The sequence below is a fragment of the Ochlerotatus camptorhynchus genome, unplaced genomic scaffold (genome assembly GCF_037179485.1).
Source record: "Ochlerotatus camptorhynchus isolate MF236.1 unplaced genomic scaffold, CSIRO-AGI_Acam_v1.1 ptg000102l, whole genome shotgun sequence".
NCBI classification, from domain to species: domain Eukaryota; kingdom Metazoa; phylum Arthropoda; class Insecta; order Diptera; family Culicidae; genus Ochlerotatus; species Ochlerotatus camptorhynchus.
This window is the reverse complement of record NW_027040592.1, coordinates 1,930,617-1,949,869: the sequence shown is the minus strand read 5'-3', so window position 1 is coordinate 1,949,869 and position 19,253 is coordinate 1,930,617. Positions and strand designations below refer to the sequence as shown.

General features: G+C 39.1%; 2 protein-coding genes across 2 annotated transcripts in view; one reads left to right on the top strand and one right to left on the bottom strand.

Annotated features, from left to right (window-relative positions):
• The window catches only part of beat-VII (beaten path VII), a 495,135-nt gene that overhangs the window by 449,374 nt on the left and 26,508 nt on the right, over positions 1-19,253 (top strand). The window lies entirely within an intron of this gene.
• On the bottom strand, positions 3,325-18,452 carry LOC135699060 (uncharacterized). The gene is made up of 7 exons (XM_065219234.1): positions 18,401-18,452; positions 13,773-13,836; positions 13,388-13,424; positions 13,171-13,325; positions 12,341-12,416; positions 12,136-12,270; positions 3,325-3,363 (listed from the first exon to the last, which is right to left on the bottom strand). Exons 1-7 carry the CDS (start codon positions 18,450-18,452, stop codon positions 3,325-3,327), a joined length of 558 nt encoding a protein of 185 aa, XP_065075306.1.

Here is a 19,253-nt window from a genome sequence, read left to right as displayed (position 1 = left end):
AAACAGGCTCTCGAAACAGCTGTTCTTCTAAACATCTGAAATTTCACCTGTAACGCAACGATCCCATCAGCATCGATTGATCCAGTAGTCGTATCAGTAGTACCATTGAAAATGGTTATATCTAACTCCGATCCTCTCCTCGTTAGCACCATGCAAGTAAGCTACAGCGTGAAGATTCGATCACAGCACATCAAACATAGTGTGGTGAGCAACATTCCAACCGTGGCCCCTCCAATAAAATCCGCCTCTACAGATTTCAAACAACCGATTAACACCCAATTCCTACTCCGACGGCAGCGCTACCAACTATTAAGGCCCACGCACATTAGATCCGGATCGGACGCGTTGTGGCAAATCTACAGCCGAATCTATTGTCTAACTGTCAAATTTACGTCAACGCAACGCAAACGGATCTAATGTGGGTGGCCCTTTACCCCCGTGGATTGTTCAGCCAGAGCAGCCACCGCCATTTCCGACGCCGAAGAGGAGAAGGACGTTGAAGTAACCGCTACCAATGTTTCCGGTGAGTGCGATCCTCGTCCGGACGTCTACCCCATCAACGATCAACCGGACGAAATCGAAGTGAAAACCGGTCAGGAAGACGAAGAACAAATCAAGCTGACAGACTATCTTCGTCGACTTTCTCTTTGCATTCCCACGGCCATGTGAAGACCAAGTGCAGGGTCGTCATGAGACGTGATCAAGTGCACAAGATCGCTGATGTTCTACTTTAAAGGAGACTGCAAAATCACGGTGGTGTATCGCAGAAACTGGACCGTGTCACGATCATCCGGAAGGCACAGCAGAAGCACCAAAAAATGAAGGATGGATGTCCACCGTCTGTAGAACGGCACAGTGGTAATTCAGAGCTCGGTTCGCAGTTTCATCCAGCGGCAGTTTGCCAAGCCAAGGGAACGAGATTTTGAGTTTTTGGTCAGGCAGATCGAGGCAGGATAATCAAATCAATCAATTTAAGTGTCTCCGAGTTTCGCTGAGTTATTGAGTTCTGTAAACATGTTTTTGATTGACAGCAGTTTTTCGGTATTGCAAGAAGGGGGCACCTTCATATGTTGCTGTGATGCAAAAAGTGAGAAAGCAAATGACAGTGATCTTTCTCACTGAGCAATGTGAGTTACTCGAGGTGTATCAAAAGCAACTCAGCAATCGCTCATGATTAGGAGCTGTCTTGCCCCTAGTACCAAACAGCGCCAATGACTGCGCCCGGGTGTGCCCAAGTTTGATTTTGACACACTGTGTAGCAGTGTTGGAAAAATCAGAAATCATTTGATATTTTTCCGCTCTCGAATCATGCGTGATATTGGAACAAAATATCATGCTTGATATTGATTTTACAAGCTCCTTTGATATTGCGAGACTATTCACAACGTGCAAACATCAAGCTGAGAGTTGACTCGTCACAAAAATGATTTCATTGCACATCATTTTCTTAGAAAGAGAAAGCATAGTTTGCTATCTCTTTTTAATCTTCACCGATGGCAGACGCGAAGGGACCGCTGCAAGCCATTATGGAAGTTTCGGTTGCATTAGGATGTAAAGCAAAAATCATTAAACTCAATCTCACCACAGTTTGGTGAGATTTGCAGTTGGTGAGTTTTGTTAGCTTGCTATTCCAAGCTGCGATATCACAGCTTGCAAAATCAACCGCAGTTGTTTGCTTGTTGATTTTTGTCTACGAAAATCAAGCGTGATCTTGAGCGTTGGTGAGATTTGATTTTTTGATATTTTCCCAACACTGCTGTGTAGAGTGACCTTGAGTCCTACCATGTAGGTTTCTTATAGCTTGTTTACGTTTGGAATCATATATATTTAAGTTGGGCGACAACTGTTCGCATTTGACAGCTATATCCCACCCCTGATACAGAACTATAAGACATATGAACAGTTTCGTGCAAATCGGAGAGGGTTGAGTTGGGTCGTTGGCTCATCTAGCTTAGAACTGCCCTATAGAAAACCACAATTTGGTGAATATGAAAAATTCTCGCTTGTCAAAAGGATTTGAAAACGACAACCAAAGCCTACTTGATCCCGTGGCCTCATTCTCGTTTGCATTGATGAATGCACAACACAAGCAATCGCAGTAGCCATCCACTCCAAATCCACAGCTTTACAGCCAACTGGAGACCGAAACCAATTTTTACAGCTCTGCGGCACCATTGCTGCGCTCAAGTACATATCCACTACGAATGTGGTTATTTATTGGCCATCTCCAGCATCGGCATTTGGCCCCCATCTAACGTACGGAAAACAAACCCTCGAGCCGGGCCATCGCCTCCCGAAGTGAAGTGGACGCTCGAAGCGATACGAGATCCATCCGTCCGCCCGTCGAGTGCCTCATAAACCATAGACCCCGGGAGAAATCCAATCCCCATCGCTCTCCCCGGCGGTTTTTTTTTTCTCATTCCAAAAAAGAAAATAAACGAAGACTATCAACAAGTGAAAGATAAAAGGATACTTATACTTGTTTTTATTTGCTATCCTTCGGCCGATACCAGGTCCAACGGACGAGCGATACCCACAATCAATCATCTAGACCCTTCCTTCCTCCGCACCGTGATCCCATTTGTACCTTCCCGACGATCGCAGTAGCTTCCAAGAGGTAAGACGATTCCTTTATTATCTCTCTTTTGTGATGGCACTGTCCACTCCCTTGGTCACAATTACGCCTCGATGGCTCGGCTTACTTGGATCTCCACCGTCCCTGCTCAAATATGCTCTATGGCCACGTACGCAAGCAGGCTTTGGCAAGAAAAGCGGGGGGGCGAGAGAGGCTCCCTTACATTACCCAGATAATCCGATTCTCGTGGAAAAATGATACACACGCACATCGCTCCACCACCACCACCACCAGCACCGACAAAGGCGACGACGACCACGGCGAGGGAATGTAAAAGTCATGTCCTTCGGGAGCCGTCTCTTGAGAAAGGATGATTTCGTGACAAACATGTTAAAAAAAAAAAGAAAAAAGATACCAAGGTTGAACGCCTCGGTTCGATGGAAAAGGTCACTTGAGACAACCCCGCGGGGGTTGAGGTAGCAGGGGAGAAAAGGGGTTTTCCTCTGAATCGATGTGAGAGGTGTGTATAATGGGCATGGTTGGAAAATTGACAGTTTTATAAATTTCAATATGAGAGTGCCTTTCTCACGTTTTTTTTTTTCCGGGGATCGAATGGGTCAGATGAAAAATGATTGGCCGGTGATGGTCGAAAACCGATTGCGGGGGAATCGGCGAATCAAATCTATGTGATGGACTTTGCGAATCCGGGAACGTTACGTGTTAAATTGAGAATTGGACTCCCCGAGCCATTAGGAAAATTGGCCATCGGGAGGCGGTGGGTGCGGTTGCTAAGGGAGATAAACGGAATCGAGAATTGAGGGGGTGGTTGCTTCGATTTGCTTCGAGAAAGGTCACATTTCGATTTCGAATCCCTGGTTGCTTTGATTCCTCACCGAAAACAGTGCGCTCTAAGAAGGCTGAGCCGCCTTTCCCCCTTCTTCGGTATTCCGAGTAAATTTAAACAGTGGAGTTTACTCAACCGTTATCCCATAAACAATCAAACCCAATTCGCAAAAGACCAACAAAGGCGTATTCTAGTGAATCTGATGGGCTGTGCAGGTCATTATTAAGGTCACTGATTAAAATGCTAATTCTTCCCTTTTCACATTCCTTCGCTCACCCTCGGGGGACAGATTCCAACCCAGCAGATCCACGTATTCGTGTGTGTGTGCGAATCCCAGGAAAATTAAATAAAAATTAAAGCAAATTAAACCTTCCCTTTTCATTAACCCAGACCAGACTTCCGCACGCACGTGGAAGTAAAAAAGTGGCAGTGCCTTCTTGGATTAACCCACAGTCAGGCTGATGTTGGGGGGGTGGATGACTTTAATCATCACCATCGTCGCCGTCGTCATGATCGGTATAATTAAATTCACCATCATGCTGCATGTCCCTTTGTGGCGGAGCCATTCTTTCGGGATCGTAAAAAATGACATACAAACATAAAGGCAACCGTCAGATCCATCCGTTCAACAAACGAAAGACATGGGTCCGTTCTTGTGGTAGTAAACTCTCACATACACATGGCCTGCTCTGGTTCTACCCGTTCTACGAAATGTTGGTCTGACAGGGATGAGCAGCAAATCTAACCGGAATAAATGTTTCCACGGAGCAAGATTTAATTAATGTGGCCCATTTGTTTAACAAGCGGTGCCCAACAACTGACTGCCTTCCAAAACAGTTCTTGTCAACCTTAAGCCTCCAGCAGCATTTTCATTGCGTGAAAAAGCGTAATCTTGGCGATACAGCAGACTTCTGGGAAACGTCGTCAGATTAATTGGGCTTCCGTGTGGCGACGTTGATGACAATTAATTGGTTTTGGGGAAAGAAGGCGATCGAAGTAGGCGTAGGCTAAAAAGTGCTTTAAAATGGTCTATGTGGACCACTTGTGCGTCATTGGGCAAGGAAAGGGATCGGAAGGGCTTGGATGCGTTTGTGGACTTGACGCTGAGAGTTAAATTAGATTTATATGCTTCCTGAATACGCTATGGATAATAGATTTTTTTTTGAGCCAGCTGATTTGAACTGCATGATAAGGAAAAAGATGTAGCTGTTGACACCACTGGGCTTCAGCTGCACGCTATTTCGAGGCTACTCATTTTTGAGTCAAAAACCACTCAGTCCAGTCAAAAGGGAAGTTACCCAAAAATGAGTAAACATGCTTTTACTCAAATCTGAGTAAACGTGCCTATGGAGAAAACTGAGTAACGTTTACTCAGATGATGACATTTGTCAACTGAGTAAACGTTACCCATTTCTACAGAAGCGAATGAATGCGCCATTAATGCCTTATATTTAAATTATTTCATCCAGGAATAATATCAAAAAGAATACGAGAACGATAATTCTGTATTTATTGATACCGCAACACCAAATCATTTCGTAATAAAAAAAAGAGAAATCAGAAAATACATATAATCAAATTGCTTCTGCCTGAATGGCCTCCATCAAATTTGAACAGACATCGTTCACACATTTTCGTGAACTGTTTGTTAGTGTTCTATAAATCAAAATGGAAAAAACGTCTTGGTACATCTGCAGCTTGCTTGGGACTTTTTGACCGAAGACATGGAAACTCTTCCAAAATAGATCTAGCGTATCGATAAAAGAGCCGCTGGTCCAAAGTACCACCTCGTTGAACACAATGTTGTAGGATCCCGATTTGAATGTGTCCGCTACACAGACGATATGTGGTTCATCGTTCGAGACTTCAATGTGATGTGTGAGGTCCTATAACAGGGTGTCGACTCAAAGTCGAAAATAAAATTCCCTGACTTTCCCTGACTTTCCAGTCGGTTTTAAGAAATATTCCAGTCATCAAAACTTCGTTATTTTAACCTAAGAAGCTACAACGTGATGTGCTTTATTATACCGTAGTGTAAATTAAGATTAGTTTAAAATGAGCAGCAGGGTAAGCTTTCGAAGATATCAAGAATAGCATACTCATGGCACGTACAACAGAACTTGATACTAATACAATTTTTACAAAACATATGACCGACTATCTACAAAGGATGTGAATATGCCTAGGGCTATAAATACATATTACAATATAATAATGAATAACTACTGCTAACAACTAGGCTCACTATTAATTACTAAGTAATAATATGAATATTTAATCAATGTCACCAAGCTCTCAATTTGTGTTCATAATTTCACAGCCAAATAAAAATCAACCCGTAGACGATCCTTTCTCTTAACATATAAATTATTGTAAAATAGTAGAGCAGTGATTATTCTTGCTTTGGCAACCGAACCTGAGGATGCACTGCTCATGCATTAGTCAGTTTCGTACTCTCTGGAACTCCATATGACAACCACAGACATGGCAAAATAATTTAAGTTTAATTATCATTAACATTTTATTCTCTCGGTGAGTTCACATTACAACGAGAAATTGCAAGTTGAATTTATTTTCATTTTCAGATTACTTTTAAAAATGTTTATCATTTGAGCAGAACAATTTTCTCCTGCAAACTCTCGGCTTCTTTTTGAGCATCTTGAGTTTTCGGAATCGAGAGCTTCTTTCATACGACGATCCTTGTCTACATGGAAAGCGAATGAGATTTTTCGAACTCGCTGAATAAGTTTATTCAAAATTTGTAAGTTTTCCAACCCGCCTGCATGAGTAACACCATCATAGATCTAACGTTGCGCTACGACTGAAGGCCCAAACGCAATGTGGGCGGAAGCGGAACGGAAACGGAAAGTTTGACAATTGTCACAAATGACATCAAGATGCCTAACCGCAGTCGATTTGATTCTAACTAGTTTTCAATCCGACAAATAGGCTTACTCAGATCGGGCTTTTCCGCTGCCACTGCCGTTCCGCTGTCATTGCGCTTGGGCCTTGATAGGAAAGTCCTCATGTCTTCACAAAGATATTCTGCATTTACCGAAAAACCTCTCTCTGCATTGGCGTTGTCATGCGATAAGCAGCAAATCATTTTCACAACCAACAATAGTTCTAAATACGCCGACCAATAACCTGTGCCAAAAAACGTCCAGTTGTTCCTTTTTGCGATCTTATTGATCAAATGTGCATTTACCTGTGCAATATTGTTCAGATAATCAATATTAATAAACCTTTCCATAATGCCTCTAACCATTTGAGACATCGCGTTGCACAAAAAAGACACCATAGGGTTGTCCGTCTGAAATTCGCATTGAAATGGCTTAACTTCGACACCAACTGATTTGAAGAAAGCTAGCTTAATACCACGTTCAGACTACTACAGAGTTATAACATGTTATAACGGTTGTCAAATAATTGCAACACAGAAACCACCATCAAGATAGTGCTATAACATGTTATACATCTGTAATCTGAACTTACTATTTACCATCAGCAGCGAGTCATTCAAACCGTTTTTAACATCTTGGTAGGAAGCGTTCATTCGATTTTGTCTTTCTGGACGCCTTGAATAAATTTTCGTATTTGCGGAGTAATTTTGCCCTCTGTAGGGCTGGTAGCGATCACTGCTGTCAGAAATAGTGATTTTAGTGACCATGTTGAATAAATAAGTGACCAAATAGTAACTTAAAGTTGTAAAAATAGTGTCTAAAAAGTGACCTAAGACCTAACACTAAAGCGACATATTCAATAGAAACTTTATAACCAAACCCACGGTATTAGTCACGGTATCTATTAATTTAAAAAAATCTGGAAAACCGGGAATCTTCAGGAAATTTTGTTTCCCTAAAATACCTGAAAGTCTCAAAGAATTTAAAAACAAAAAAAAAAACTTACTAAGGAAATTTAAAGAAAATGATGAATTTTAAAATACAACCATTTATTTTTTCTCGATATTTTTATTCACACTTTGAACTTTAAGATTCACAGTGGATTAATCTTCAGTAAGAAATAAATTTAAAAAAATAATTTTTTTTTTGGTTTTTGAAGACCATTGTCTTTCTGTAATGTTTCCGAAATTTTTCTAAATTTATGGAACTTTTGTGATCCCGAAATTTTCATGGAATTAGAACGAAATAATTAATATATTTCTATGATTTTCACTGAAGTTCTCAAGATTTTTCTGAAGTTCATAATACTTCCCTTAAATTATAAACATTAATTTAAAACTTCTTCAATAGTCTAGACTTTCTTGGTGCCTAAACGATTACTGAATTTCTTTAAAGTTCTCTAGACTACCCTGAATTTATCAGTATTTTTTAAGAACCCGCAACTTTACTGAAATTAATTAATTTGTCTTGAAGTTTTGACAATGTTCCTTAAGTATTATAACCATTATTAACACTCGCTTTTCCCTGAACTTATCTATGCTTACCTGAAGTTCTCTAAATTTGTTTAATAATCCAGCAAATTTTCTGATACATATTCATAATTCCCTGACGCTTCTGACATTTTAGGATAAATCATAGAATTCTTGGAATACCCTATAATTCCACGGAACTCCTTGTAAGTTGCTGCAAATTTGCTTAAGTTAATGGGATTATTCTGAAGCTATCTGATCATCCTCGAAGTACTCGGAACTTCGCTGAATATCATTAAACTATCTAGAAATATCTAAATTTAGTTCTCTGGAATTTCTAGAATATATCAATGCTTGCTAAAAGTTCTCTCTTTTTTTATTAATGGAACTTCGTTTATGTCTTCTAACCAACTAAGCTAAATTTTCACATTTTTGAAGTTCTTGAAATCTCCATGATATGACACCCTTAAAATATTATCACGTTTTCCGGATGTTCATAAAATTCTCTCGGAGCTTTGCTGAGGTTTTCGGAAATTCACTGAGCTTCTCGAAACTTTTTTAAGGTTTCTAATATTTCCTTGAAATTATTTGAACGACCCTTTGATTCTCTGATTTGTCTTGATGTTCTCGAAGCTTAAATTTGTACATGGAATACGAAACTTCAAGACATTGAATATTTTTAGACTTTGGACATACTTACTTGGAAAACTGAGGTAATTTTATCCAGAAAAATGAATAGACATCCATACATAGAGAAAGACGATTAAACGTCACAACGTAAAGAATAATTAATCTTGAAATAAATTTACGCTAAAAAAGTTGAAAATAGTTAGTTACAAGAAAAAGTGACTTTAGTGACTTGGCCTTAAAAAACTGACTTGAAAAAAGTAACCAAGTCACTAAAAAGTGACTCGCTACCAGCCCTGCCTCTGAACAGCAGCACTATTTTCCAACCATCGGTGACCGCAAAACTTTAACGGGAATATGGTAGATCCAGATTACATCGTGATAAAGGCTCGTCTTACTGGTACATCTTTGAAGATAGTGTAGATACCACGCAAATATTGGACAACATCCCAACTGATACTGCGAACACTATCCTTGAAGCGATCGTCAATGAAAAACTATTCAATCAGATCAAAAACAGAATCACTAACATGCAACATGGTTTCTTCAAAGGACGATCAACTAATACAAATTTACTTGAACTCGTCAACTATTCTTTGGTTGCAATGGATAATGGAAACCATGTAGAAGCACTCTATACCGATTATTGCAAAGCATTTGATCGTATTGATATACCCATGCTTCTTTTCAAATTACAAAAAATAGGAATTGAACCTGGACTTCTCAAATGGCTTGAGTCATATTTAACTAATCGCCAACAAATAGTTAGATTCAAAGGTGAAAAATCACTGTTACTTCTGGAGTCCCCCAAGGCTCGCATCTAGGCCTTCTTTTGTTTATTTTATTTGTAAACGACATCTCCTTTATTCTTAAAAACATAAAAGTTTTAATCTATGCGGATGACATGAAACTCTTTCTAGAAATAAGAAATAAAGAAGATATACAGACATAGGTACCAGATTGAAATAAACTTATTCTATGTTTGGTGTAACAAAAGCCTAAACGTTCAAAAATGTAAATCAATAGGGTTTTCGATCTTATTTCCGTCCTACTAAGCACAACCTGCGCTTTACCTCTCTTTTCTGAACGAGTTTAAACAAAAAATGTAATATTTCTGTCAAAGATGACTTCTAAATTTATTCACCTTTCTATACGTACCATTGGATTTGATAAAAAAAAGAGTCACAAATTATTGAGATATTGCTTAAAATATAACACTGCTTCTTGATTCTAAATTCGTCCTACGAGTTTCAATTCCGTCCAAGCGCATTGAAACGCCATTAGATTTTCTTCGTCCTACGGATAAACGTAGAAAAAGGGGATTCGCTAGGATTTTTTTTTTTTTTTTTTTTTTCTTTATTTTAGAGATTTTTAGCCTGAGGCTAGTTCATCTCTTAATTCGCTAGGAGCGCTTCTTTTGTTTTGAGAACAATGAGCGTAAATATTCATACAATGCGCTCTAACAGGATTTATGTTGTAGCTAATGAACTAACGCATCGGAACAAATCTATTATTGATTTGTGCACGGTGAAATCATTGCTATTATTGATCTTTTCTGATCGATAGAACGGAAATGGGCGATTACGACGAAGTAGCGCTCTACCAGCTATTAGTAGAAAAAGAAACAAACCAGAAAATACAATTGTATTAGGAAATCAGGCAGTAGAAAATTGTGAACGAGTTAGGGATTTAGGAGTTATAATTGATTCAAAACTAGCATTCAATGATCATTATAATACAGTTATCAACAAAGCAAATACCTAATATGCTTGGCTTTATCAAACGATTCAGTTACAATTTTCATGACCCGTATACAATAAAATCACTGTACATTTCATATGTAAGATCAATACTTGAATATTGCAGCATAGTTTGGTCACCTTTTTCATTCACGCATGAGGAACTATTAGAATCAGTGCAAAAGCAATTCTTACTATTTGCTCTTCGTAAATTAGGTTGGACAAGATTTCCTCTTCCATCTTATGAAGCACGCTGCATGCTCATCAACATTCAAACATTGAAAGCGCGTCGTGAATTTGCAATGGTTTCGTTTGTGAACGATATAGTATCGCATCGAATTGACTCAGTAGAACTGTTATCAAAGCTTAATTTTTACAAACCTTCTCGGCAACTGCGAACTCGAAATATATTTACTACAAATAACGATCGCACAAATTATGCCAAATTTGGTCCACTAAATCAAAATATGACTGCTTACAATAAACATAGTGAAGCTATTGATTTTATAATGACAAAAACCAGATTAAAGCAGTACTTTAATTCTATTCGTAAATTTAACACATGACTTGTAACTTGTAAAAAATGGTCTACATCTGATTGACGACAAAATAAATAAATAAATAAATAAATGAATGCATTATGCAAAATAAACAGCTCACAGCTTCCCAGATCTATCAGCTTCTCGCCACCTTTTTGTATCTCTAGCTTCAATTCACATTGGGCCCATCCATGGACACTTGCAGCAACTTGTTCGAAGAGATACCGGCAAGGGCGTCCATAAACGCAGCGAGTAGATCTGATGCCCGGGATCTTCCCAAAAACATTGACGTCATGCACTGATAAAATTTCAAAGATTGTTTTTATGAGTTCCACACATGATTTTTTGCAATGTGATCAACATAATTTTTTTCCCTGACCTACACTAAAATTCCCTGACATTCCCTGACTTTCCAGGTTTTTCCAGGTAGTCGACACCCTGTATAAATTTTAATAATTGATTTTCGGATGAATGAAAACAAACAAAAATATTTTAATTACTTGTGTCCATTGAAAAAATGGTGCAACCAAAATTTCTTCTGGAAGCATTGAACTACTGGGACCTGCATAATTTGTTGTCGCATTTTGCACACCTTTTCTGTGTAATTTCGCAAAAATCCGTAAAGCTCCTTTGACATGCACTAAATAATGAGAAGAAAAAAAACAAGATCTGAACAACTGCTTCTTTAAATTAAGATGTTATTTATTATTATTATTATTATTTATCTTTATGAGGGAGGCTTTCAGCCTTGGGCTGGTTCGCCTCCACGCGTGTTAATTATTACCATCATCTACTTCCTTGAAAATTCCTGGTGCCAACAGAAGTCCCCTTCCCAAAATTGATGTAATCTCGAAAGCCTCCTCCATCAGAACTGGAGCCGCTTCCAGTTTTTTCATTGTATGGCAAATTGTTGTACGCCAACGAGGGTCAGAGCGCGTCCATTGCAGCAATGGACGCAAAACGTGGTCAGCACTCACACACTCATCACGAAACGGTTGCTTTCCAAAGTCGACGACGCATCGACCGAAAGAACTGCTGATGAAGAACAATGAGGAGGACCACACAATGGTTGCTGTCGAGAAAACAGACGATCGCGTAGCACACATCGAGAGTGGCCTGCTTTTGTCGACAGCCGAGTGAAACTGTGCGTCATGTATCTGTAATTGAAAAGTGAACAATGTGAATTAATGTTACTACATGTAAAACCAGTATAACATTGTAGTAATTTTCAGTTTTACCATTGCGCCATTATATGATGCCAAATGTGGAAGTGTGAGAAGCATTTCTTTCACTCTCTTTTTCTCTCTTAACAGGAGTTGGTGGATAGGGAAACATTCTTCCATTTCTAACTTAATTTCGGTAATGTTGTCTGAATTCGCAATTAGTTCTGCCAGATCTGCAGCTCGTTTTACAAGTGAAGAAGGAATAGAATGACGTACTTTGTTGATAAGATCAGGTCGACTGTACTTTTTAATTTCTTTGGGCAAACCTTTTATGATGTTACGCACTTTATGATAGATATAACCGCCGTGATCACCCTTAGAATTTCCGTTGTGCCACCAGAAAAATGCAGACTGCAAAATTAAACAACAACATAAAATGTGATTCCCTCACCCAATCAATCAACTTGAGCTATTAGTTTACCTCTTCTGGTGCATTTTCGTTCGCCCGTGTGCTTTTCAACTGAGGAAATGTTCGAATCATATGTTTCACCAATATCCTTTGAAGGATAGCTGAAATAAATTAAGGAATATTAAACAGGACGTTTTACGATGTTTGGCGTGATTTGAAATGCGATAATTCAAGAGCAAATTTTCATTACGTCGAAAGTAACAAAGGTAAACAAAGTCGAGCTATCAATGTCAATCGATTCTCCTGCTATTACACTATATACTGTCCGAATATAGGATCAAATCCCATTGTTAAATTTATTTACCAGTCAAATTGCTTTTTGACGTAATCACCTTCCGATCAAAATAGTTTTCGATGTTACTTAAGTCACCCAATTTCTATGGAGATGCCGTTTGACTTAAGTAACAGCGCTGAGAAACCCGTGAAAAGTGTACGTTCGTCGTTTCGCTTTCTCATTATTAAAGTGAATAAGTCGAACTGTTTGTTGCTAAGATGATTTCGGTGGTCCTAAAATGATGAATGGGCTGCACGTAAGGAGACGTAATTGATAATTCTCCCGAATATCCTGGTAAATACACTTTGACTTAAGTAAAAATAGGGGCCACCAAACGACGTATAATAACTTTTGACTCAAAAACCAGTATTTTTAGCATGAAAGCTAGCGATTTGCATTTGTATGATTAAAACCCTGCTAAATATGTTAAACATTGCTATCACTATGAGATTATATGTGTTTACTTGGAAATAGGAATAACTTTTCGGTCATCAAAACAAAACTTTATTTGTCTCGGATTGGTGCGAATGTTACTTACGACATAATGAAAATTTGCTCTTGAATTCACCCTTTATTGTCGTAAATCGATTTTTCGAACTGATGACGACACAAGATACTACACATCTCACGCAGATGTTTTTCACTGGGTACTTTGTTTTGATCCAGCTCATTGTAAACAACAAATCGGAACTTTGCGTCGTCGAGAAGGACAGCTCTCAGCTTCTAAAATAATAAAATGAATCAAAACACCATTAAACCAGTCGTGCATGTACAGATGTAAGTACCTCTTCAGGAGTTTTTTTCGATTTCAACCGGGGATGGCTGTGCAGCACGGAGATTTACAATTGAAGCAAGTATTATCTTTCGAGGTCCTTTGGCTGTGATTGCTATATATCGATTAGATCTGCGTCAATCGGCGCCGGTGATGTAGTGGTAAGCGTGATTACCTCTCACCCCAGTAGGCCTGGGTTCAATCCCAGTCGGCGCCGCCGAGATGTTCTGAGGCATAACATCTCTGATCACGCCTTCCTTCGGAAGGGAAGTAAAGCCGTTGGTCCCCGGTTCATGAGTTGATGGGTCGATAGGTAGGGTCCAGGTGTGGGAGCTGCCTCCCTGGCGTCGGTAGCATTGGTGCTCAGCACGGAAAACAAGATCGACGGAAAAACAAACCAAAGGAAAAAAAATAGATCTGCGTCTTCAAACATCAGTAGAGCCCGATCGGTTACCTTGTTAGCTGGAAGCAAAATATGTATGTACTTAGTGTCTTTAATGCATCAAGTTTAAAAACAATCTTTTAGAAGCTGTTCATAAACCACGTCGACCGTTTTTTTTTTCTCTGCGTGAAAAAACGCACCGTGCACTTGTCGAACAACGTAGGGGTAAGAGGACCGTAATTATTTTTTTTTTTTGCTTTATTAGAGAGATTTTCAGCCTTGGGAGAGGACCGTAATGAGCATCACGTACTCCAGCTTCCAACCGTTCAAAACAAATTAATTGGTAGAAGGTTCAATGCCATAATGATTTTACACCTACTGTAGGAATTACAGCTACCTACTATCAATTTATTTGTTTCGAACTACTAGCAATCCAAATCCAAAGTACAGGATTGTAACCGACTGTTACAAATTGTTAGTATTTTTTTATCTGTGCTTTTATTTTGTGTACAGTCACGTCTCTAGAGTTAAGTGGTGTTGGATTAAATGTAGGGTTAGTAGTATGGCTAGTAACTGTTAGTAAAAATGTACCTATTGTCTATTAAAAATGTTATAGGCTAGTAAATGTTAGTAAAAATATACCTAGTATCTATTAAAAATGTTATAGGTTAGTAGAATTTGAATTTTGTACAAAATAAGTGGGGTGAATCGCATGCAAGCCAGTGGGTACAACAACTAAAGGATAGAAGAGTAGACCAGCAGGCGAAGTGGGTCAACATTTACAAAGGTGGTGATAACAAACCCCCCCATCCCCCCCCCTCCAACCTCACAGACAGCAACAAAGAAGCTACAACGGGGTTGATGAGAATAAGGAGGAGCGCCATTGCTCATAAAGTTACAGGCGTTCGTGTGCACAAGAGCCAAATTTTAAAGTGTCCTTCACATTGTTAAGTGAGTGGTATCCAGCGAAAAAGGGAGAAGACGGCGGATTCGTCAGGTACGCTAATGACCTATCCTACGCTTAAAAACTAACTAAATCTAGCTCACTACTAATGACTAGAAGATTAGTACGGCTTCTCTAATACCTCCCGTTACCCTCACAGGACCTTTTTGTAATCTGTAAATTCGACTGAAAGTCGCCATTTTGTCTGGTGAGAAGCTCGACCAGGTGCACACGATTCGGCGTAGTAGACCTCGGTTTGCTACGTCTAACCGCAAAGGACCAATCCAACCTCTGGGTGGAGGCTTTTCAAGCTCGGGGGCGAAACCCCTAAACGTAAAGGAGCCTTCCCCCTCTTGACACGGTCACTCTGGTATCGTCCTGGGCCGTGTCAATCTCCGTCAACGAGGGAGGACGCCTGAAAGGCTTACACAGCCACATACCATTGACAAACCCCGCCAAACCATCGTGCGGTAACAGTAATTACCCACTGTTTTGGGAATTAGCTTGCCAGCTCGTCATCAGCAGCAGTAGCAGCAGCAGCAGCAGCAGCAGCAGCGAGTGCTCGCAGGACGCCAGAATAAGCAGTGGTACGTACCGAAGAACAAAGTTAATTTTATCCACACCCACAATTAGAAAAATAGACTACAGAAATCAAACCCAATCCCACCATCACACCAATTTGTTAAAATAAAAACCCTCACAGTCAAAGTTAATTTTTAAATCAATAAATTCACACTACATAGTATTTCTAGTCAGGTGACCGTACGCTGCACGTTTTGTCCGTGAAGTTCCTCGAGATTACCAAGTAGTAAGCCGATCCTGAGACCCAGTTCGAGGGGTCTCTTGCTACTGAACTTGCCGGGAAAAACGAACAGTTACAGGATGCTCACTATACCCCACCTGTTTACTATGCAATTCACATCCACAATCCACATTGACTGTTTACTATGCCTCTCTTTCCCCTACATCGTGGTTTAGGGACAGATTAAATAGTCAAAAACATATGTTTTACATTATTGCGTGTTCACGAACACCCATTGCATTTGCTATACCATTAACTAACCTGTTCTATGTTTCTTAGAATTGAAGTGATTTGATGTTCACTTTTTAATCGTCGTAATATTTTAGACTAATGTACAAGCAAAGTTCATCTACTCCTGATCGTTTCCATAAACCGTAGGACTTTCTCGAACAAATCTTTAAGCTTGAAACTCTGGCTAATTCATTGCTGCATTTTACTTCCAAGCTGTACATATCCTCACTAAATTGGGACACGATTAGCTTTTGAATTACAAATGTAAATTCTTCGCCACGGCCTACTATTAATTCTATTATACCGTATTGTTTGTTATCACACACTTCATATTTTACTATCATTCCTGGACGAAAACTAGTGCTGTCGATTATTAAATGGTTGATGATAGTGATGCTGGGAGGAAAATCAAAAAGGATTATTGAAAATTGCAAACAAGACTTCTCTATTTCTTGAGTCTTCATGACGGTGTGAACTTTTGAAGCATAATTATGCTTAATAATAGAGTGGGTTTGTTTTAGATTCATTCTGGTCGCGATGCTGTAAGTAAGATTTTTTAAATTGTTACAAGTTTTGCTTTGCCCTTTGGAAATTTTAAATTTGGCCTCAAATGCAAAACAATTGGGTAATGATCCGTTCATTAGGATAAGCTCTGGGTAATGCGATAAATGGTGTATTTTATTTATTGGATTTTTATCAGGGAAGCATATTTTGAACAACTGATGGAATTGATGAATTGCAAGCTCGAATTCGTGAATCTCGTCTAAACGAAATTTGTTAGAAAATGAGTAAAAGTTGATTTTGAGTAGAACACTTATTATTTTTACAACATTTTGATCGATAGAAATGAATGTATGAAACATGTACGGGAAAGCACGCAACAGAAGCCAACATTGTGATGCTGATTGAGGAATTGAGTTAGCTCGGGACTTGAGGATAGTTACAGAAAAATTTGCTGAAGGTTTGCTCTCTATTTCAGATAAGCCATAATCAAAATCTTCAATAGTTTGATTAATTTGTTCACATGTTAGAATTTTTCGAACAGTTACCAGATTTCGCAGTATTAGCTTGATGATCATCATATTAACACCTTCACATAAGTCGTGCATAGGGTCCATAGACCTGTCCTTACCATAATTGAAATAGCCTATAGTATTCAAACAGCATTCCTCAATCAGTCCACATTGATTTTTTGTTTTGCTGAAATCACGAATTGATTGCAAATCAGTGTGAATCTATTCTGAATCTGGTGTTCTATGAGGAAAACAATCTCCAAAATGTCCATCCCTGAAATCATCACGAGAAGTATAGCAAACCCTACAAAATAATTTAGATTGAGGGCCCATAATGTTTAAAATTTCGTGCAAAGCAGCAGTATCACCGACCACATTTACCAATACAGCGTGTAAATTGTAGTAAATCCCACCTATCTTTAATTGAATGCCTGTCTCTAGAGCTTTGAGATCATCAAGTAAAGGTTGTAAAACTTGAGAATACCCATACTTTTTCAATACACTAGATTGAACAGTGAGAGTTAAATATACACGATCAAGAGTAGAGTCCACAATAGGATCAAAGTTCTGAATTTTAAAGCTTATATTTGTCAATTTCTTTTTTCCTTTTCGTGAGGCCAACGGGTTCAAATACTCAACTTCATCTGAATGCAATAATAGTCTCAGCACACATGGATAGTCTTTAAATATATCATGACTCTTAAAAAGCGAACCATCTTTGAAACCACTTATCAATTTGTCATGTGCCGTTTCAGCTAGCACACAAGCTCTTGCTTCCGGACTTCTCATAACAAGCTCAAGGATCTTGTTAACCGGTATGTAATGTGCTACATCCTTTACATTTCTTGATTTACGTATCAATGTCGTCCGCCCATACTTCAAATGAGCTGAGCGATGAGGAACTAGTTTAGTAACCTTTCGGCTGCCAAACACGATCTCTCGGACTGTTGGTACCAAACCATTCGACTTATAGGCCAAGTAGGACAAATTGTTTTGTGGTGTTCTGACATCAGCGAACGGGTCCTCGAGTCTCAACGAATTTACAAGATCAACTAAATCTTCGTCTTTTTCATTGATATCCTTCTTTATCGTAAACTGCTTCAAATTACCCAGTACGAAACGTTGGTAAGTATTGAGAAAACTTGTCGTTGCATCCATCATAGTTGTCAGCTTGCTCTCCGGTAAACTAACGTCGCAGCGTAACTTCGTTATCAGTTCAACAGCCTGATTTTTTATTTCGGTTATATCTATGGCATCGCAGAAATACATGGGATTAACAATATCCCCGACTATGTTTTGTGCATCATCATCTGTTTCTGAGGCGATGTTCAACTGAACTGGACCGGACTCCACATCCGCTGCAGCTTCTTCTTTTATCATAACCTCACCAGTCGCTGTTAGTTCTTGATGTTTTTTAATGATATGTTTCCGATAATTTGTATAAAAATAAAACACAGCATGGCAATCCTCACAGGCAATGGGGATGTTATTTCTTTGACTGCACCGTATATTGTGATGCGATTTTAAATGTTTTTTTTTGTAAATTTGTTCGTCACCAACAACAAACACTTGACAGCCCGGAATGCGGCATTGAATGCCTGAATAATTGAAAGTTGAGGCTAAATTCAAAATCAAGAAACATACAAAATACTTACCAACTAGCTGGTGATAACTTTCGCCATCCAGGCTGTTACGTAGTTGCTCCATGTTTCTGCTTAACTTCGTATAACTTATTTTTGACTAACTGCATGCACAAAAGTTTTCTGTTCACTTTGAAGTTGTGCGCCATTTTGAACATTGGAAAAATTGCTAACAGAATCATTCACCCAGAATCAGGGTGGATTCCACTCATCGGATCAAAACCAGTTTACCCATTTTTTGACAACTCCATACATTATGCAAAAATGAGTGCGATCTACCCAGTCACTGAGTAGCCTCAAAATAGCGTGTGCACTAACCAACCTGCCGTGAAGTGAGAGATATGTGAGAAGCGAGATGTACACTGTACCAAAACATCATCCTCTGTTCGAATGAAAATTGAATCGAAACATTGAAATCGCTTTTTCGAATGATGGCTGCTACCGGATGACGGTTGTTTTGTAATCAGATGATGCTCCTCTCGAATACAGGGTGGACATTGATACGGGAAGCAAACGGATCTCAGTTGACATACGTAATGCTCTTTGTAAAATGATTGTCATCCCAAATTGAAATGTTTGCCGTCAGACATTGGAAGCGGAAAACTTTTGCACTTTTCCTGATAAATTGATTCATCTGAAATGCTCTAAAACTTTAGCTATAGTTGAAAAAATTAATACTTGCAAGGATTCTGCGGGGGCCTCCCTTAGCTCAGTCGATAAAGGCGCAGCTACAAAGCAAGACCATGCTGGAGGTGGCTGGGTTCGATTCCCGGTTCGGTCTAGGAATTTTTCTGGTTGGAAAATTTCTCGACTTCCCTGGGCATAGAAGTATGATTGGACTTGCCACACAATCATATCAATGCAAAAA

What these genes read in the sequence shown, in the direction of transcription:
- LOC135699060 (XM_065219234.1), bottom strand. Translation starts at nt 18,452, where the DNA reads ATGGAGCAACTACGTAACAGCCTGGATGGCGAAAGTTATCACCAGCTA. An exon ending in CGAAAAAAACTCCTGAAGAG is followed by an intron (nt 13,326 to 13,387) that starts GTACTTACATCT and finishes TTATTATTTTAG; the next exon opens with AAGCTGAGAGCTGTCCTTCT. An exon ending in TCGATTTACGACAATAAAGG is followed by an intron (nt 12,417 to 13,170) that starts GTGAATTCAAGA and finishes TATCCTTCAAAG; the next exon opens with GATATTGGTGAAACATATGA.